The sequence below is a fragment of the Phaethon lepturus genome, unplaced genomic scaffold (assembly GCF_000687285.1).
Source record: "Phaethon lepturus isolate BGI_N335 unplaced genomic scaffold, ASM68728v1 scaffold9969, whole genome shotgun sequence".
Classification (NCBI taxonomy): Eukaryota; Metazoa; Chordata; class Aves; order Phaethontiformes; family Phaethontidae; genus Phaethon; species Phaethon lepturus.
In genome coordinates this window covers 3,302-24,699 of record NW_010565549.1, presented here as the reverse complement: position 1 = coordinate 24,699, position 21,398 = coordinate 3,302, and the positions used below count along the sequence as shown (strand labels likewise).

The following is a 21,398-nucleotide window of genomic DNA, read 5'->3' as shown; positions in this document are numbered from 1 at the left end:
GAAACCATTTGTTACAGGGGCCTGCCTCTCCTCCCCCTGAGCCCAGCCACATCCCTTTCTCACCCCACCTTTCACGAGAAGCTTATCTAGCGCCCAGACGGCCAGCCAAAAAGCTCACCCAGGTTGGAATTTGAAACCACAGATTCTCAGACACTGTGGCTGGGGCAAACGGTGCCGCCATCAATTTTGGAACTAAATTTCAGTGAGTTTGGATTCTATGTGTACATGGGCTAATGAGTAGCTTGGGATGTGAACACTAACCCCAGGGCATAATTTTGAGAACAGGATGATAGATTCTCAGTCTCCTGCTCTAATTATACAGGCAAAAACTGGAATGGGAATGAGAATGAGAAAAGACAAGAACAGGATTCAGGTCCCTCATCAGCTTAATGGCATTGTTTTCCCAAGCACTGAAATTTTTCAAGGGTTAGAAAAAATGCAAGAATCACCTCCACCAAGATAGAGATTCTCAAAAAAAAAAAAAAGTATAAAATGGAGCAACTGAGTTTCACAGTAAGCAAAGCTGTGCACAGAGCTGTCATTGCAGAAGCAGCAATCACCAAACAACCATTCAATACAGTAGAACCGTAAGGCACTAATAATGTTCCACTCATTACAATCAACACGACTAAAAATTGACATTCATAAATTTAAAAAAAATAAAATCACTGTACATTTTTAAAAGGCAACTTTTCCCACTTAAAAAGCTTCAAATTTTCATCTTCAAGAATTTTCCTGCTCCCCCATCCTGGCATCACTAACTAGTTAGATTAAGTGTTTGGTCAGAAGTTCTGCTCGTTACCACATACCTGTTTTACAAGGAAACATCCCAAGGCCTAAGCAGAAACCAATTTGTTGAGAAGTTACTCAGCAATCTCATTAACATCACCAACAAATGTTAGAGGTGTCAGTCAGTCACCCTGCTTACCACCGTACCGCAAAATACTCAAACACAACCATAGTAAGTGCAGTCACGTGTTTCTAGTGCTGACTTGCATCTACCTTTCTCTTCAAGATACAACTCGAGCTTTAAAACCTTGGAGCTTGAGGTCCCCTCTGCAGCCATAGGCAGAGGAGCACGTGTGAAGACAGCAGCACTTGCTCATTGATGCTACTCTACAAGTACGCTTCAGTCCCTGTCTGGAAGCCCGTGTCCGAGAGCAGCCAGGTCTCTTAAATTCCTTTCATTCCATACTGGTTCTCCTTTACTAGAGACAAGCAATTGCCCAGTGAGTATGAAAATAGTGACACCAGCTTTCTTCAGAGGGCCACCTGACAGTCCCATTTTGGTCAGTATTGATCAGAGTTCAAATAGCAAAGCAGTAGTGAAAGTATTTGTGTCCCATTACTGATCCTCAAAGCCGTTCAAGGATCCCTTAGACACAAAGGATCTATTAAGGCTTATTCTCAGAGATCACAGTAAAGTATTGCACACTCTTTGTCTGCTTAAATAGTTAAAAACTGAAATCTCATTTCCCAGAGATTAGTAATATTATTATTATTATTAAAAAATGCTAAAAACAAATATGGAGGTAACTTCTCCATGTGAACTTACTAGAATATGTGACAGTTATTAGCTCGGGATAGCAGAGGTCCATCTGTGTGGAGATCTAGCAACAGCCTTTTTTAAACAACTGGACAGCGCAAATTCCAGATAATTAATTTTGCCCTTTCTAAACTGTAAAGTGATTGTAAATTTAGACTACCCATGAAATGCACTGTATGATTTCACCAGCACAACAGAGCATCACAATTCATTGCAAGACAGCCTCTCCACCGTCAGTTTTAAACAGTCAACCTTTGGTCAGGAGATCCAGAAATAAATAAGAAAGGGTATATAGCAGTGAGCCCACCCAACAGAAGACCCTTGTGTGACTGCTGACATGGAAGAGTCTGGTAGGCCAGAACAATCTGCCAATCCCGTGGATTGTCTAGCTTAGGTCAGCAGCTCCATGATGCAGGTGGTCTCAGGACGGGCATTTGGTACTTCACTATTGAGCTCACAAAGGCAGGTCAATCAAGTCCTGCAGAGCCATTTTGAATTAGTCCAAACCTGGAGGATATAAGAAGCAAGTCTCCCAGAGTTTTGATTAGTGTCCAGAATGTCAGGTCCATACAACAGTCCTTCCAGAGGCAAGCAGAAGTCACTCAGCCAGCATTCGCAGGCGCCGCTCATGCAGAAGCAATTTGATCTCCCTCACTATTAATGGTGAAATGAACAGGACTGTTGAACTCGTCTGTGAAAAGAAGCATATCCAGGACAATTAGCACAGAGCAACCATAGCTGCAGCCATTCCGCACTCCAATGTGCATTCAAGGCCTACCCCAGAAAGATACAGGCTAAGAGAAGCGATGACAAAGTGGCACAGCAGATGGAAGGACTGAGCTTGCAGGAAAGCTCATACGATTTCAGCTGTCATGATCTTCTCTTCATAAAGATGATGAGCTTTTCACCTCCTCAACAGCCCTCCTCCTGGCCACCTCTGCTGCCTACCAAAGTGGCCTTTTCCCTTGTCAGCACAGATGCAAAGACTATTCCTGGCACTTCCAGCAGGGAAGAACGAGTGAACCATACAGCATTTACCACTGTGGCAATGCTGAGGAGGAGATCAGGGCCCGAATGGTCTTCTCCCCCAGTTGTATACCAGGGGAAGGCATTTTCATTTTAGTTTCAAGATCCTCATCACTCCTTCCACTAATCTTCAAGGGCTAACAAACAAGCAGCTTAACTTCATCTCCCTGAAAACATTAGGAACTACATACCATGGAGATGAAGGAGGAAAAAGTCCTGCCTTGGAAGACAGTCAGGTGGTATGAGCTTTAGGAAATGCACACAGGTATTTTAAAGCAAGTATTTTTGTGCCTCTGCCACAATCTTAGTTCCTGTTGGCCAACAGGAACGTCAAGGATCCAAAAAATGAACCCAGTTGATTTAGACACCCTGAGGCAAAGGCACACCATAGATCACTTTGAGAATGGCATCAGCGTTCGCAGCTGCTGCAAATAGATTGTATGTCTGAGTCACAATTTTCATTCTGACAAAAACATTCTATTGCAAGTTGAACGTTGACAAAGAATTTTTAAAAAGGAGATTTCTTACCATTAGAATAAAGAAATAGAAAACCCACATCCATCCCAGGTTCTCCTGGATCAAAGACACTAGATACTAAAAAGAAAGGGGAAGAAGAAATTATTCAAACTGGGAAGATAAGCGTGACTTTCAGGCATTACTCTCTCATTTTCTAGAATTTGTGGGCTGTTAACACTCCATACAGAGCTGATCACAAAACCTTCCAGCTGATCTTTTCCTGTCAGAAGAGATGAGTCAGGACAGCAGCCTTTCTGTATAAAACCCACAGCCTCAGCAAAGCAGAGATACCATCCTGAAGCTTTACAGTAACTCATAGCAGCATAAAGACAGAACTGAACTACAGTTTCAAATGGTGACAAATTGACTCCACTGAATACGAGGTTTTTGCACAGAACACTGGGCCGTAAGTGGATGTAAGTACCCTCAGAGAACTAAAAGCTTATAGAATGGCTTATAAATTACACAAGACGCATTTTCAAGAGCTGTGCAACCACTAACTACTTAACCCTTCATCGTAGGCAAGACACTTGAGACTACAGTCTGTTCTGAACTGCATCCCAGTTCAATAGGACTACACAGGCTACAGAAGAAAATGTATTCCCTGTTAGCAGATTTATATTCAGAAGCTGTACAAGAGCCTCCCTTCTTCACTACTGGGTATATTAGCACAAAACAGGATCTGAATTTCTAACATGTTCATTGTGCATTTGCTGTTATTCACACACCCCCAGAATGACATCATGGCTGTCTCTGGTGAAATAAATATAATGTTAGAATGGGAGGCAGGTGGAATTTTTCAGAACTAAAGACCCAATTTTTATGATGATGTAAGTTTGAATGGTATGTGTGGGGGAAGACAGAAACACTGTAGACAATGCAAGAATAACACTGAGTGTAACTGCGCACTTTAAGATGTCCACAAAGCACTTGTAATGTTCCACATTTCATGGAGCTAAGCAGCATCTTTCCTGTGAAATAGAGACTCAACGATTGTATTTATCAGGCAATCAATGGCACATACAAACCCAAATCCCTTTCCAGAAAGGAAACTTGTATGCCTTGCCTGCATCCTTGGTATTTTACCCGTACTAGAGGACGCCTGGAATAAAACTGGCTCTGATCTTTCTACTAAATCCCCCCCTCCCCAAAGCACCTCTGTGTTCTTCCACATAGTTAACGCTTGTATTTGAGAAGAAAGAATGCCCCCAGTGGGCACACTGTCAGCTTCCTTTTCTGCAACAGTCTAGTCTTCAGACTTCTGGCAGCATACTGCAAGGACTATCAAAGCAAGTGGTGCTGGATTTACAAGGTGTAAAAGACATCCATAGATAAAAAGGGGAACCGCAAATAAGAGCAAATTTTAAGTTACTTTATAAACACTGTAACATTCCTAATAGGTATTCTAATTTTACTCAGTTAATACAGGTAAACTTTTCTATAAGCAGATTACTATTACCTTTGAACAAAAAATCCCAAATAAACTTCAAAGTATTTTCTTTTCACTCTTTGTGAAGGTGACCTTTACTTGCTTTTTGGAGTTCAGGATATGAAAGCCTCTAAAATCCACTTGAATTATGAAAGTGCCATAACATTGGCACTATGAATACTTAGTTTAGTTCTTAATTAAGTTGCTTCCACTGAAAGCTTAACACACACATGTTCCCTTAGTTCTTTCTGAAAGAAATAAGTGACTAAAAAAAAACCCACCAACCCTCTCTCTCTCTTCATGCAACTTTGGATTGAGGAATGAGCTAACATCTCTAACTACAACAGACTCTTTGCCGCCTTCCCCAGACCTCTAGTTTCCACTGGTAGCCTCACCTGGCCCACTGCAGCACCAATGCTGCCAGTTCCATCCACAATTCCTGTGACTGTTGCCAGAGCCTCGCTGCTGCCTTTCACGAGATCCTGACGCCCCAGGTCAGCAGAAATTGCAGAACTGATCATGTTAGAAGGGCCTCCGATGAAAAATCCTGTAAGTGACAAGAAAACAGCCTTGGTGCAAAACAAGCATGAGGACAGACTCTCAACAGAGCATCTTCAAAACACAGCTTTTCTACCATGTAAAGCTCAGGAAAAGGACTAAGTCTAGGGACTGTGATCACAGAATAACTGTAGGTAGAAGTGTATCCGCACAGCTGAAGCACAGGGCTGTGGCACACCTTGGGCACCTGGATTACGCACACAGAAATTACCAACAAGCACATTTTCATCCAACAGCAAAAACGAGGTAATTCGCTGTGGCACACTCCACAAGAAGAGTCAGGACACACCAAACTGAATACAGACAGCTACTTTTGAACAGCATGTATATACAATACAAAACCTCAATATGAAGCAGATTTAAACACGCTTCTACTTTGGAGTAGTATACCCCCATGCTATTGCCTCAATCTCCAGGGATTGGTGAAGGAGATGGAAGGCAAAAAAAAAAATGCAACAGGACAGAGTTCTGAAGTAGGAGTGTTTGAAAAGAAAGGCTCTATTCATGCAGGCTAATCTTAATCCCATACACAGCATAGTATGTATGCTGTGTAGCATACAAAGCTTATGACCTCTCAGCACATAGTGCATTTGGGGTTCTGACAAACACCCTCAAATTTGAGCTGCAGCTCACAACTTTGCGATAGATATACTTCCTCAGATACCAGATCACTGCTAGGTATTTTGGCATAAATCCATCCTCATCATACTGAGCCAAGGCAGACCCCTTTAGTTCCAAGCCATTATTCTATACAGTCTATATTCTACACCTCTCTCTAAGAAGGCAGTTTTCCTACAGCTGTATTCCAAAAGTAACAGAAATTGGGCCCCAGCTTTTACTCTTTCTGCAAAGCCAGCAGAGATGGCAGCACACACAAATACATTACCACCACCTGAGGCTGGTGTTACGGATTTTTCTGTAATGTATGTATAGGTCTACTAGCACAACAGTGGCATTTGATACCTGTAATTGCCATGATCACAGCATTGATAGGTTTGCTGTTTGGAGAACCTGCAAGAGAAAGACCAGATGAGTGTAAATAAAACAAATTAACTTGAGAAAGCCTTCTTTCTCAGGATCAGAACGAAGCATGCAAACATCTAGTTTGAACTGCTGCTCAATTAGCTACATAGTGACAACAATAACTGCTATTTGACTAGAGACTCCTACAGAGATTAGTCTTACTGCAAAGGCATTTAGAGACTAAAGACCTCAAAGTTTCCCAACAGCACTTTACAGTAGAAAAGTCACCTTTGCCATTAAAATCTTGTGCCCTACTTCTATATCAGATTTGACTGGCTCTAGGTTCCAGCCCTTGCTATGCCTCTTTCTACGGCATAGAGCTTGCATTTACCCTCCTCAAAAGTCCATTTAAATAGTAATAGAATACTCCTTCTGTCTCTCTGGGGAAGCTAGACTCTACTCAATCTCTACCACCATAAAGTATTCAGCACTTGAATCACCCTTCCACTTGTTCTGAATTTTCAAAAATCTTCTTTAAAACACAGAGGTTATATCTGGAGAGGGTAATCTAGCAACTGCCTAAACACTGCTGCACAATAAAGTAAAAAAATGCACAAACCCCATATCTTCACTCCTCCTTACAAAGCCATGCTTGAGTACCTACAGGGTCTGCTTGCCTTTCCAGGAATAGCACCACACTGTGTACACGCAGCTGGTTTTCCATTACAGCCTCTCAGTGCTTTTCAGGCACTGCTTTCCCCAATACCTCACTTCCAGGCATCGCCCAAATTCCTTACCCACTGCTTCAACTTAGGGCTCACACATGGTCAAGTTACCATGCATAAGGCAAGTTGCAGCCCTCTTCACATACTCTCAGGCCATTATTACTCTTATGTACAAGATGCTATGAGCATGAAAAGGTTTCCTGGTTTGGCTAATGGAAATTTAATTATCACACTGCAGTAACTTTCACCCACCTTAAATTGCCTGTCTCAGCCTTCTGCAACTAGCTGGACAAGACACTTGGACCTCCGGCTGCTCTGCTATCTAGAACAAACTTCAAACTTTGCCAGCAATAATTTTATATTTGCTTCCAATTCACTTTTGAAAGTAATGAGTTAGCACAACAGCCTACAAAACTCCACCGAACTCCATCAAACCCAGTCCTTGCTATTTAATGATTATACCTTATTGACCTTACTCTTGAGACCTTCTGAGTAAGCCAGCATGCTTCTGAAAGGCACACTTTACTGTTTGCATCCAGCTCTGGCAGCTATTTCTGTCCACAGATCTCAAAGTGCTCTATAAACGCCAGTCTGTATCGCCACCCCATTTTGGAGGAAGAGACAGAGAAGGGAAATTACATCTCAGTGAGTTAAAGCACTCTGGTACCATAGGACACCATGTCTGAAGACACAAAACTGTTACCCTTAGAAGAGCTTCATAGATGTTTCATGGAAATGAGATCTGCCTGCCTCCTATTCAGTTTTCCTGACAGACTCCTTTCAATAACCAATCACCGAGACCTGTTATCTATTATAAAAGAGGCAGAAATGCTTCAATTTCACCACTTAGAGAAGCGTAAGTGGTGAAGTCCAAGAGCTTCTGCCTCTTTGTAGTGTACATATACTCCAGCACAGATATACCGCCAGATTCTCTTTCCTCTTACTACGGGGATGCACCTGAGATTTCCTGCTCTGCCAGTTGTGGTATTGATACAATGACAATGCCAAAAATCTCACTGACACTGGAGAAGAATCAGTAGCATAACTCACCAGTACAGGGAAATCCAACCACTCAGCTAATTCTTTTCCACCTCATTAACCAGAGAACAGATTTCTTTCTGTGCAGTGCCACACTTCAGGCAAAATAGACCAAAAGGCATCATCCTGATCCAGAAGCAGTTTCAAGACCAGAAAACATAATTAGAACAGGCTGTGCTCTGGTTCTCTCTAAGAGGTACCGAATTAACCGCTTACCACTGCGCAGCAAAAGCATACTCACGGCTGTATCCAAAAAGAGAGCCTACAGCAAAAACCAGGCTAATTGCTAGCACTGGGGCTCTCTTCTGTAGCACATCAGAAATCAAGCCCTGGATAGTCCCACCTGCAAAAAAAGAAAAACATCGTCAGGCTCAGGTTGCTAACACCTTGAACAAAACTCATTTCACCAAGTGCAGTGGCCTCTTGCCTTCTCATCAATACACATTCTCTCTAAAATCTTGAAAACTAAGTCTCCTGCCCTTACTGCCCCAGACACAGAGAAACAGTAAACTCAAGTGGCTCAGACAGAGCACGGAAAACTGCTCATACAGCTTTCCCAGAATTTTGTTACTACTTTCCTTCTGGCGCGCAACTAGCCAATGCTCCTTTCCTTTTCCTTCCCCTATAGGATCATCACAGCTCTAGGATCACCACACTCTGGATGTAAGCAAGCTTAACATTGTGGCTGGTTTCTTTAACAGAAAGCACAGGAAAAGGCAGTTCTTTTTCACAGGGAAAGCTTTAGCACACAGGGGCCTCACATTCCCCGCTGTCTCACCTACTTAGGGTAGGTGCAACTAATTGCAACAAATGCCAATAGCTGATAAAAGTCACCTTATGTATCATTGCTACCTCTGTAGGAATGGCTCTGCTGGTAAAAAAACAGAACATTGAGAAAGCCTTACATAGAAAAGGCCACAGAGGCAAAAAAAAACTGACCCTGAACAGACCAAAACAAGGATATCTATTCTAGGAAACCTAACTGGACAAGGTAATAAAGCAAGAAACTGAGCACAGGAGAGTGGAAATCTAAACACATATACAATATGTTCTTTATTCTGGAGGAACAGGGTCAGATTTTGCAGCCAGCAGAAACAAGTGCAATTACATTTTTTTTCTGAATATAACATACTTGTGCCTACTTTGCTGAGATCTGCGACAAGCCTGTTCTCAAAATTACAGGATAGAAGGGACAGTACAGAACCCGGTGAGTTCAGATATAAACTCTCCTTCAAGGGTACCTGTCAGAAAGCAAGTAGCAAGCAGCAGGGACACCACTTTGTACATGGCACTTTTCAAGAAGTCCTAATGAGTAAAGAAAAATGCCCACTGAGGGTAATGTCCAAGAATACAATAGTGTCCTTTACATTTTATGTAAACTCTTTAGGGGGCTCACATACCCTGTGTTTTAGAAAAAAAACAAAACAGCCAAGCAACCACATACATAACTAGACTTTTTATATATTCAGTAAACAGCTAGATCCCACTGAACATGACTGTTCTGAGCTCCATTTACTGTCTTACATTTTCAAACACTAGCAGGGCAACTGCAGGAAGGTATCACTCACTTGTTTACTCACCTATGATTCCTCCCACATCATACCAGATTGAGAGCTGGTCAGCTTCTGCTTCTTTCCATCCAAAGTTGTTGCTGAGGTAGAAGGGCAGCCAGAAGAAGAATGAGTAATTCACCAGTTTCAAGCAGGCATAGGCCAAAGAGTACTGGAACAAAGAGAGGGCCAGCAAGCAGTTGGCAACTTGAGAAATGCAAACAGTGTTTCTGCTTCTTTCCATAAAGCTCTGCATCCAGCTAAAGCTTTCAGGGGGAAGCGCTTCTGCATTTCATGTAAGAAGGCAGCATTATGAAAGCTTAATGCTGAACACCAAAGGGAATCCAGGAATACGAAAATCACTGTCAAGAAGGTTATTTTCTTTTCACTGAATACAATGGGTTAAAACAACTTTCAGTGTAATCTTGAGAGGAAATGACACCAGGCTTCAAAAAAATGAAAGAAATCTAATTCACCTTCTGAAGAAGGGGGGAGACAACCATGTGACACGAAACAAGCTCGAAATTTAGTCATCTGTGCATCATGCTGAGAAAAGTTATGTGAAGTAGTTTTGCGCTACCTTTTGCTGCTCAGAAAGCTCATCTCCTTACAGCACCAGAAGAGAAAGCCTTGTTCATAATCCCCAGGCAGGTATTCCAGGATACAAGATAAAAGGTTAAAAAAGCTAAGCACATGCTTCCAAACCCAACAGCTGAGACAACCTCCTGCTTCTGGCTGCTGTGCTCAAGTTCTCCTTAGCTATCAGGAGCTCTCCTTCTTTAGCACTTTCATGTGTGCGGCAAAGATCTGTTCCCTGGGACTGCTGGCTCAGCATGCAGAGGGATGAGGCACAGTATTTCAGTAAGGCCTCCTGATAAACACTGACACAGTAGTTCAAGGAACCCATATTTGAAGAGGTAAACAAGGATGAAGGCAGAAAAAACAACCTGTTAGAATCACAGCTTTTGAGATTGTAAGCACGCATTTGTCTTTGAATTTTGAAAAGGAAATCTTTTTATATATTAAACTGCACAAAATCACCTCTTCTGAATTTTTATTATTTTAATAGATACATCTTTTTTAGCTGCATTATTAATGCTTTTTCACTCTTACAGGACACAAACTAATCTCCACCATACATGTAAGACACAGGGATGTTTGGTTGTTTTCCTGCCTCTGGGTATGAAAAGTGCACTGTACAAAGCAATGTTTATTGCAACATGCTTAGAAACTGTCTACCAGATTGAGTGATTAAACATTGAATTTCTAGAGGTTCAGGGGAAAGCTGTCTGTACTAAAGCTCTTCCATCATATCAAGCAGCAGGAAAAGAGAGGAACTACAGAAAAAATGTCAAATAGTGTCTTTGTAGAATCTTGACATGGCTTTGGAGGTTGTCTCAGTATTTGGTCTCTCACTGATCTGACATAGTGTCCTGGTTTGGCTGGGCACTGATCTGACATCGAAACAAAACTCACAGATCCAGGCATTCATGTTGCTGGGTTAATGCACAGAACACGTCCTCAAAATCCCAAGTACAGAAACAGCAACATCAGTTGTATAGTACCTCCTTATGTTCTGGCCAATGAAAAAAAGTCACACATCAACTGAGGCAGCTTCCATCATTAAGAAATTTTGCCTGAAGGTTCTTTGTACATCAGCCCGTTCTTAGCACCACCAAAACCGAGCCATAATTTATACAGTATTTAGCCATATTAGGAAAGAACTCGAGATGCGTACGCTTTCTTTTGCCATCCCTGAACCAAGGTCTTAATAACAGAACTGTGGTTGCCCCGCACTCTGAACACCAACAATGCCCCCCACCCCTTCTAGATTTTGTGTTGCCTTAGTCACAACCACCAACCGCTTTACTCATTAAGGGTATCTGACAATACCATCCATTCAGTAGTTCTGCTTCATGTTCAAATCCAGATAGTTCACACTGCATTACTGAGCCAGCTACCCTGCCCCCTTTCTTCTACTGGTTCTAGAATTCAGGGGGCACACAGCCCACTGACACAGAAAGTTAACGTTGTTTTTTAATGGCAGGTTAATTTTTCAGCTGAACCAAAACCATGAAGCGGACAATACTGCTGATGCAGAAGTACAAGTTCTCACACAAGGGACAGGATGAGGATATGTGGAAACTGCATCACCAGGCCTCGTTTCCAGTTGTTTATTAAAAAACTGCCTACTTTGCCACATGCTACATCATGCTGATTAAGGCTTTTTGGGCCAGCTTTCTGCTTTAAGGCAACTAAAAAAACCAAACCCCAATATTGGTGCCACAGAATTCTGTGTGATGCTCAGCTAGCAGTGAGAATCCCATTCCTCAAGGCAGCGTAGCTACCTTACCAAGAAAGCATCCTACAGCCACCTTCGCTAATGGCCTCCCTTCTAAATTCAGCAGCAAAAAGGGCAGGATCTCTGCTGTCCTTAGTTGGTTCATTACACGCACTAAATGAAACAGGAGTCCAACGGGAAGAGCAACATGCAACCTCACACCTGGACAGTGTTATAACCCATGTGCACAAGGATAACAGTCCCAGCCCCAAGGTTTTAACAGCATAAGAAGTCAGATGTCAACAACTACAACACATGGTCAACATATTAACAATGATGTCAACAAACGCTGACAACACAAAAATTCAGCTTTATGTTTAACATCATAAGTCAGATCTCACTCAAGAATCTGTGTCCTCACCAGTACGACACCTGGAAGGCAACAAGCCTGGAAAAAGCCAATGGCCTTTGGCTGGTTGTCAGTGTCAGTTGCTTGAATAGAGTAATTCCGGTCATCGTCATCTGCATCATCATTGCCCATTAAAGGTCTGTTGGCATCTTCCTCCACGCTGCCATCTTCATCTGTTCCAAGCTCAGGGAGGCCTAAGTGTTACAAGGGATATGCAAGAGGAAAAACCACAGGACCACAGCCTGTTCACCCTCTCCCCACTCTAAAGCTACGCTCACTTCTTTTTAAGCAATTCTCCCTTCTAGCAATTCCTTTGCTCTCCCATACCTCCATCCTCCTTTGGCTTAGAAACTCTTCTAGATGGTGTTCTGCAGTGTCGCCAGTTTCTACCCTTTGTCTTCTAGCACTCTTGAAAATATTCTGTCTGATCCTGGCATCGGCTTTGTCTGTTCTGAGTGTCTGGCCATTAGTTGGAAGACACAATAAATTAGTGCATTTACCCCCTTATTTAGTGGTTGGGATCCTGGGACCTGGCTCCCAGGTACCAATTCCCTTGAGTGGGGAGGCTGAGTGTACCAGCAACTACTCAGACAGCTGCTGCCAGTTAACGCCTCTGCTGAAACAGAAACCCTAGGAACTGCACTGCGGTTTCTGGGCTGCTGTGTGCTCTTATGAGCACTTTATGGTAGCTTTAGTGCTACCAACTTTATAGCCTTTGCAGGCACCTGGGAAACCTCCTCCATGCCCTGTCAAAGCCCAAAAGTTCTTTTGTTTTCCTGTTATGCCTACCATCATCTCGGAGAAGGACCACATCCAACCAGAGAGCTATTTAACAGGCTGCGGGAGACATGCAGATGAAAAGTGCTTTCCCTTCCCACTGCACAGTTAAGGCTGGCCACAGTTTTCTCCTACAATAGCCAGTTATCAGTTTGCCTGCTGTTTCTTTTAAAAAATACTGATTTTCCAGGTGAAGAAAAACTGATAATTAGGCACATCCTAATGGAGATGTTAGCTCCATGCTGCTTTATTTTTCTTTTTAAAATACCCAGACCCTATACACATGATGCATGGTGGCATTTAGTGTGATCTTGGAGAGTAAAGCATTTGCTCCATTAAATACAACACCATTTTATAATATCCCTGAGAATAAGTGCTGTCAGAACGAGCAGTACTTGTAGTACCACATGGGAAGCTGCAGATCTGCTTTCCATGAAGTGACTGAAATGCTACAGCCCTCTTCTACTTACCCACTTCCTTTGGTGATGTCAGGAGCCCAAAGAAGACAATGACTCCTCCAGCAAACTGTACTGAGGCAGTCACCAAGAACGCATACTGAAGATAAATAAGAGATTATTTTTTTAAAACAGAAGATAAATAAATAAGAGATTATTTTTAAAACACTAAGTCATATAGACTTCCCTGACTAACAAGAGTTTTCTTTACATTCCAACCTTGTCAGAGAGTAAACACAGCTACAACAACCCACACTACATCCATAAAGCTCGGAAACAAGTACATCTGCATCTCCTGAACAGTCTTGGTTCTATCTAGGCTGAAAGACCACATTGAAACAGCTGTTTTAGTGTATTGAGGTGACAGCAGTGAGGAAGGAGCTCACCCAACGCAACCACAGATCCAGCTATATTGGAACAGACTGCTCAAAGAAGGGTCAAACACCAAATTCAGACCAGGCCGCTCAGGGCTTTGTTCAATCAGGCCTTGAAATCCTCCAAAGACAGATCCTCCAGGCTCTGGCCCCTTGTTCCAATGCTTAACTAACTTCATAGTGAAATAGTTTTCCAAACATCCAGTGGGAACCATCCCTGCTTCACTTTATATCCACTGCTTTTTAGCGCTCTCACCATGCAACCCAGGAAAGAGCCTGGCTCTGATTTCTCGTCAGTCTTCTCACAGGCTTTGGAAGGATGCTATCTGGTACCCTAAGCCTCCTCATCTCCAGAGTGACCAGCTCAGCTCTGTTAGCCTGTCCTTGTAGGTCACGCACTGCAAGACACGCCGCTTCATTTACATTCCTTGTATTCCATTGCCTGCCTGCCACATTACAGCAACATAGTATGTGCCTGGCCTCTTCCCAGTTACAGAAGCTAAGCCTCCATGCCTGTCAGAACCTCACCACTATTCAGCAGCAGTGACTTCAGTTAAGTGAGAACCTGTGATAGATAATTCTGAAAAGCACTTTAAGCCACCCAAATCAGAAGAGGGTACACTATGACATTAGGGCTCTTCGACAACATCAGTCCCGTTTACAGAGAAGTCTCAGGCTCCTTTCTTCCAACTTGGAAGGGTCAGGAAAGGAACACTCTTTCTATTCTGCCTACTGCTTGATACCACAGAATTCAGGAAAATGAAACTGGACACTCTGAGCCCGTTAACTCTCAGAGACAGGATAAGAAACTTGTCTCTCATAACCCAATCAGACATGCAGTCCTAGCTAGAAGCCAGACAGCAATACCTACCTCATAGCCGTATTTGAGAACACAGGAGGCAAGGAATGCCCCAAGGATGTTTCCCACAGATGCACAGGCACTCCAGAGTCCAAACACAAAACCTCTCCTGCAGAAGGGGAAGAAAATTTGAAAAAGGCAATGCAGGGAGAGGTGGCATTAGGAGCAAAACAAAGATACAACATTCAAGCGAACTTTATTCATAAGTTACAGCATTCTCTCAGTTCACTTCAAAGAGACTCAAAGGTCACTTAAAACAAAACACAGAATAACTTGGGGGTACCAAACAGGTAAGTGAGGAATGTTCTGTCCTGAAACACCTGTGTTACAGCAGAGGTGAGCTGGGAACAACAGGGTTACAAGCTATGGCTAGAGCTCATCTGCAGTATCCCAAAGTGACAGAGTTGAACCTACAAGGAGTCAGTTTCCATTCCATCTCTTCAGTGGTAAGTAGACAGAAACAGGTTTTCCAGTGGCATGAAAATTCAAATTCAGCCACTCTGCCCTATGGGACTTTTGAAGTTTGAACCTGTGCCTTTAAAACACACAATTGTGTTCACACCAAAATGTTTTCTGTTGCTCCAGAAAAAAAGGTGATAATAGTAACAAGTAAGGCATATTTCATCACACATAAAACTTTCTGACCTAACAGTTGGCCTTTTTGGTTTGAGACTTTCAGCTCAATCTGCTACTCAGCAGGCCAGCTAAGTGAGTCACTGAAGAAAACTCAACTTACCCAGCTTTTCCAAACCAATTGCCCATGACAGCAACCACACAGGGCCAACCAGTGGACTGCAGCAAGCCATTCACAACCCAGAGACAGCAATAGAACCACTTGTTGTAGAAATGCAACCATTCTGTGAGTGTGCCAAAGAAGAATACCTAGAGAAGAGGGTGAAAGGGAAAAAAAAAAAAACAACCAACCAACCAAAAAAAACCCAAAAAAAAAACCCACAAAAAACCCCCAAAAAAAAAAAAGCCACAAAACAGAGAAGAAACCCTGAGGCTGAAAGCCAGGCAGGAGTAGGGTCCTAAGCAAGAAATAACATTTTAGGGAGAAGGTCCCCCGCAGGGGCCAGGCCAGAGGCAAGCCTGGCATTGTTTAAGGAACAGCTCAGAGCTAACAGCACCCTCTGCCGAGACACCACAGCACTGACTGTGAAACCCAAACAACTCCAGAGACAAATGTGCTGTCATGGTACTTCCACTCTAAAAGACTTATCTTCGTAAACAGCTCAGTTGTAACAGGACAGGAGAAGAAAGAGACAAATACTTTCAGTAACAACACTAAAAATACAGTAGCCTCTTCATCTGCTGTTCTACTGACATCCCAATCCACAAGGCTCTATGCAAACACAAAACCCTCAAGCAGTCATTTATCTTCGCAAAATTTAACATAAACATTACAGCCAGGTCTCAAATTACTAAGAGCCCTAACCCAAACTAGCCAAAATAAACACACTTTGTGGCACACTGTGCTTGATACATGTTTGTGGTCATGTGTTTCCAGAACACCAATAGGCCATAGTGGGCTTTGTAGCCGCTGGGTAAATCAAAAGCACTCCACACATTTTACCACTACTTTAATAACCAGAAAACCACAATGAGATAAAATTGATTCACACTTATCTGCAGTGGCTTGAACTTCAAGAACCCTTTTGTTTTAAGCAGACATTCTTTTTTGACACATGCACTCTGAGCAATTACAAAATAAGTAAATGAATGCTTAGTATTGTTAACTTGTCCTTTAAAGGAAGGAGCAAAGATTGCATTTGGAAGCACAAGCCTTGGTGACAACATATGTGGGCTGGCAGAACATTTATAATACAAAACAGTCCCAAAAAGTCCAAATACACCAATCTTGTACAAAAGCTGTTCATCAAGTCTCTAGACAGTGCCTCAAACTTAGGAATTTCCTTCTCACACAGTATCCATAAATAGGTATTTCAGGAAGAGGTGAGTCATCTAGCATAGCTCTGTGCTTTAGACAATGCAATAAGTGCATCTAGGACAATGTTTTACATGCAGACCTTGAGACCACTGAGGTACAGCTACAGCTCATGGGCAGATGCAGACAGAAACAGCGCCTCTTCTCCTCTAAAGTAAAACCCTATCCAGAACCCTAAGAGAGATTTCTGAATCACACTAGTATGTTCTGACTTACCACCAGAGCAGAGGAACACATGCCAAAAGACAAAACCCAGCGTAAATTCAGGCGATCCCCAACTATGCCACTGACAAAGAGACCCTAAGAAGAAAACACAGCATTAAATAAAGCCACAAGATTTGCATGTCTTATCTGTAAGAATTAAAGTGATGTAGAAAGGTCAAGCTGATCTAAATGTAGTTGTTACACCAACTCACGGTTTCATTCTAACCACTTCTGCCACCAAAGAAACCCTGCTCATAGTTGTTCATTAAATTTCTTATTATCAAAAAATTCAGCTGAGAACTCTCGGAGAGCTAGAACTAGCCCTCCCACCCACCGGTGACAGGGGTGTGAGAAATTCTGAAATGATAGCAGTTCTCTTGCATTTGTTAACAAGTATCTTCACATGGGTGACAGGCATGGGCAGAATTAACAGAAATTGAAGGGAAAAAATCTGCTCCTGAACTAAGCTTTCTAACTGGATTAGTGCTAGGCAAGTCCAAGATGATCCTATTCATCCGCTCCAAATGTGGGTGTGATCATCCCGATAAGATTCGGCCAAAGCTTAGCAGCTTTGGGTTAGTTTTACTCACCATAGCATAGGAAAACAAAAAGATAGTGTCCAATGTCCCCAAGAAGAGAGTTGCTTCTTCTGCATTTGGAAATAAATGGCTGCTGTTCCAGAGCTACAGAGAGAAAATTTTAACAGGTAAACAGGGAGAGGCATAGCTCATTCTACTCTTTTTCAATGGAAACCCCAACTCTAAAGCAGAACAGCATCTGGCCCCAGCAACCTCCTATTCCTCCGACACTTTAATTATCAAATAAAGAACAATTCTGGCATTATCTACTGCAGAACATGCCCGCTGCTACTTTGTTTCACTTCTAAAGGGCAAGCTAGCAAACGAGAAGTGAGAAGTGCTCATTCCACCTGGATCAAGACAAGTGACTGGCAAAACAAACCCTACTTCTAACAAGCACGCAACTGTTAACTTCTTACACAGAGCACCTTAATGAATAATAGAATAAAGGCATATTCTGTTTTATGTGCAGTGTCTCTTCTGTACTTATCTTGCTGTCTTCACTAAATGAATAATTCCCTTAAAGTATTTGTGGCAGCAACCATAATAACAAATGACAGACCACAAACAGAAAAGAAACACAAAAGGAACAAGGGGAAGAAATACACTCGTTGGAAACTACTTACAATGAACTCCAGTCACTAATGTTGTTATTTTTCGTGCTTACCCTGAGTTTCACTTTACTTTAAATGTGATCAAAAAGAAGGGAAAAAGACTCAGTTGTCCCCAAAGTATGATTAGTGACATCATCTGAAAAAAGCAAACTTTGAGGATGACTTGAAGAACAAATAAAGTTAATTGGGACAAACTCTTCTTCTCTCCCTGCCATGCCCCCATTAGAAAATGAACAAATAAACCCAATCCAAACCTGACCTATGGATGTGCCCAACTCAAATATCATCAGTTTAGTTTGATTTTACTTCTCCAGGAGAGCATCTCATACAGACAGCACTAATTACACATCCGCTTAGTTTAAAAGATGTAACATTGGTAAGGCCTACCGACATAGCTTCTGCTTAAGTCTCATGTGTCCAAGAAAAATAATAAATCCTTTAAAAAATACTTCTTTCCACTTGAGGCCACCAATACCTACTTACACCAGTAGCTTTTAGTTTTAACCAGAGTTTCTGGAGGTCTACAAGCTATTAAGAGTCTTAGAAAGGTAAGAGAATCAAATCTTTCGTCATTAGGCTGAAATTCATTAAACAACCTCCACAGAACTCACAAATCTTTAAAGGCTGCAAAGTATAGATCTGTAAGTTGTCCTTCTAATAAAATAATGCTACGGCCTACTCACAAAACAATCACAAAAAATTTTGTTATACTTTTTTTAAAGTATTTTTAGGTATAAAAATAAAGAGCAACTGTAGTTAAAAAGATATTCCAAAGTTCAAAACTGATAGCATGTGACTTCTCTGTTCACGTCCTTAATCTGTTCTATCAATTTCCCAAAACACACTTTACTGTTAACTGACCAATTAATTGATACCAAAAGGACCATTTTGACCATTTTTCTTGATCAGACACATACACCTCAACATCCAGCAAACACTAAATCATCTATATATAAAAAAAAAAAAAGAAAACAGCTTCCAAAATATACTAGTTGTTTGAATGTCAGTTAAGGAACTAAACACCTTGCAGTTCATTTTAACACCCCTGAGATGCTCACTCCTTTTTGCCATACTATAAAAGCCTGAATGCATTACAGGCCCAATTTACTGGTTTTGCTTATCACAAAAAGTCAACATTTATAATCCCTCAGTCAAACGTCCCTGCTCTAATAGATCTCGTGGCCTGCAACCAAGATGTTAACGTAAGATTCCTTCCACTATTCAAAAGCATCGGGACAAGCCACTGCTAAAAACAAGCATGCCCCTAAAAGGACTATGGGTAGGAGTAAGGAGGTAGTTCTTGCATTCCCATTCGTGAGGTGCAAGCAGTATACAACTTCCTTTTCTGCAAGCAAACACCGCCAAAACTCCCATCCCTTCCACTGAAGCTAGGGTTTTACAGACAAGGATGTTGAGCATTTTTGCTGGATGTACTGGATGTTGAGCATTTTTGGAAATCAGACCTTTTAGATGCATGATAAAATGTCATTCTTCAGTATCAATTTAGGATAAACAGCTAGTACTTTCAGATAGCTTTCTTCTCTTCTACTTTCGCTGTCCTTTTAACAAGGTGGCAGCAGCAGCACCGCCACAAAGCCACAGCCAGGGTTTTACTCTGTAAGCCCAATAATGGTGGTTGTTTATTGCCTCCGACACTTCAGAGGTAGGGTCCCTCTTTCGCCCTACTCCCCCACCTCTGTGCTGCTGGCTACTACAGAGACTCTCCTGAGGTCCCCATTTCCATTGGGATACTGTAACTTCTTGAGAAGTTTCTCTCTGGGGACCACTAGGAAAGATTTCACCATCACCTGACGGTCCAAAAAACTACAATGCAGACACCTGAAGTTCCTGCTCACATTCTGAGAAGTGTCCCTTGATGAACACTTAAAGGGGCCTCTTCAGCACCACAGGTTCAGCATATTGGAAGTTCCTGATCTTTCTTTGCACTTGTCTATCCCTTAAACCCTTACCTCATATGGCCGAAGCTCAGGGGCCGTGCTGTTTAGGCAGGAGGGAGTCCATTGGCTGGAAATGCTGACTTTGACATTACTGAACGTCTTTCTGGAAGCATGGAGCAGGGAATAACTGCCAGAAAACAGACAAGCACAGGTTGGACCAAATGTCTCTGGAGGACAAGTGGGAAAGGGTGGGACTCAAAATACAGATATATGTTGTCTAAGCAGGCAGCATAATAGAGGACCGGAAGTTTTGGAGATAGTAGCCAGCAACAGGAACGCCCAAATTATGGACAGACACACTGATTGCAGTGGGAAGTTGTTAAAATAGGTCTTGACTGGAAAGGACCTCCTTTTATTTTCAAAAGAGGAGATGACTGTGCAACAACAATTAGGTACCTCAGAAAAAAAAAAGAGAAAAGAGAAGACGCACTCATCTGGCTAACTACCATTACAAGTGCTCTTCCAGAGACAGATTAGGTATCAGTGGCAGTATTGCTGTGAAGATCAAAGGGTATCTGCGAGGCAAAGTTTGTAAGGAGACACAGTATGATATTCCAGCTGTTGTCAGCTGGTATAACAGACAAGCTTTCAACAAACAAATCTAGTAGACCTTCAGATCTGAAGCAGTGACCTCTCTGTTCTAGAAGCCTGTCCACCCTCTGCAAACAGCACTTTTGGGAGACAAGAGGACCCCAGAAGCAACAACAGCATGTTCCATCAGTCAGAATGGGCATTAGAGTTCTGAGCATCAGGGTTTGCTTCCTTCCTCGTTTCAGCCAGTTCCTCCCCACACCCACCCACATTTGCCCTTCTGCAGCAGACTGCAGCCAGCTTGGTACAGTCACCCTCACCTCTGGTGCAAGCCCCGTTTGTGGCTGGATTCCCCAGGGGCATAGCACACTTCGCTCCACTACTGTGTGACTCCCAGACCTCTTGGTACTACTAGCTTTTAAGTTTGTTTTCAAGGCTCACAGCCAAAGGTGAAGACTATTTCCCTACCTTCATTTTCCTTCTTTGGACATGCCCTCACCTCCCCACATCCAGTGAGATGAACATTTCTCTGTGCAGAGATACACTCAACCTACCTGAAGAAGGTCAGCAGGAACACAACAATATGATGGTGGGTGCAATGGGACACAAGGCCTTTGTTCGCAGGCTGCCTCCGTAAGCTTCCTGGCAAAGCCATCCTCCTGGAAGACCTACTCCTGCTCCTGCCCTTGCCACAAAGGCTGGATGGTGCTTAGGTCATTTTTCTTCTCACTTAACCAGAAGAAGGTGGGAAGAGAAGAAAAAAAGATAACATATTTGAATTAAAACACACATATAAAATACAGCTGTGTTCCCCAAACAGCTGGAACTCATCAGGAACGACTCTATGCCATTCCTTCACAATTTGTTTCACATCACTACCCATCTCATCATCTGTACATTCCTTGACACCTTCTATGCCCAGAAATGTCTTTTTACCCCCATTCACCCAGTACCCCCATGGTTATCCTCCAACCCACTTCTTTTTTGTTCCCCTCCTAGCAGATGCCTCTTCGGTGCCCATCATTAAAGGAGTTCCCCCAGGATCTACCAACTTCCAGT

General features: G+C 42.5%; 1 protein-coding gene across 1 annotated transcript; it reads right to left on the bottom strand.

The window, feature by feature from the left end:
* Positions 1 to 1,699: 1,699 nt before the first annotated feature.
* On the bottom strand, positions 1,700 to 20,994 carry SLC37A3 (solute carrier family 37, member 3). Its single transcript, XM_010295220.1, has 14 exons — positions 20,894 to 20,994; positions 19,821 to 19,935; positions 17,249 to 17,341; positions 16,671 to 16,754; positions 15,243 to 15,388; positions 14,519 to 14,615; positions 13,289 to 13,373; positions 12,054 to 12,235; positions 9,382 to 9,523; positions 8,043 to 8,144; positions 6,039 to 6,086; positions 4,913 to 5,064; positions 3,101 to 3,166; positions 1,700 to 2,237 (listed from the first exon to the last, which is right to left on the bottom strand). The coding sequence occupies exons 1-14, from the start codon at positions 20,992 to 20,994 to the stop codon at positions 2,145 to 2,147; spliced, it is 1,506 nt and encodes a 501-aa protein (XP_010293522.1). The 3' UTR covers positions 1,700 to 2,144.
* Positions 20,995 to 21,398: the final 404 nt, after the last annotated feature.

What these genes read in the sequence shown, in the direction of transcription:
- SLC37A3 (XM_010295220.1), bottom strand. Translation starts at nt 20,994, where the DNA reads ATGGCTTTGCCAGGAAGCTTACGGAGGCAGCCTGCGAACAAAGGCCTT. An exon ending in TGATGTGGGAGGAATCATAG is followed by an intron (nt 8,145 to 9,381) that starts GTGAGTAAACAA and finishes CTTTTTTTGCAG; the next exon opens with GTGGGACTATCCAGGGCTTG. An exon ending in CTCTCTTTTTGGATACAGCC is followed by an intron (nt 6,087 to 8,042) that starts GTGAGTATGCTT and finishes TTTCTCTTGCAG; the next exon opens with GTTCTCCAAACAGCAAACCT.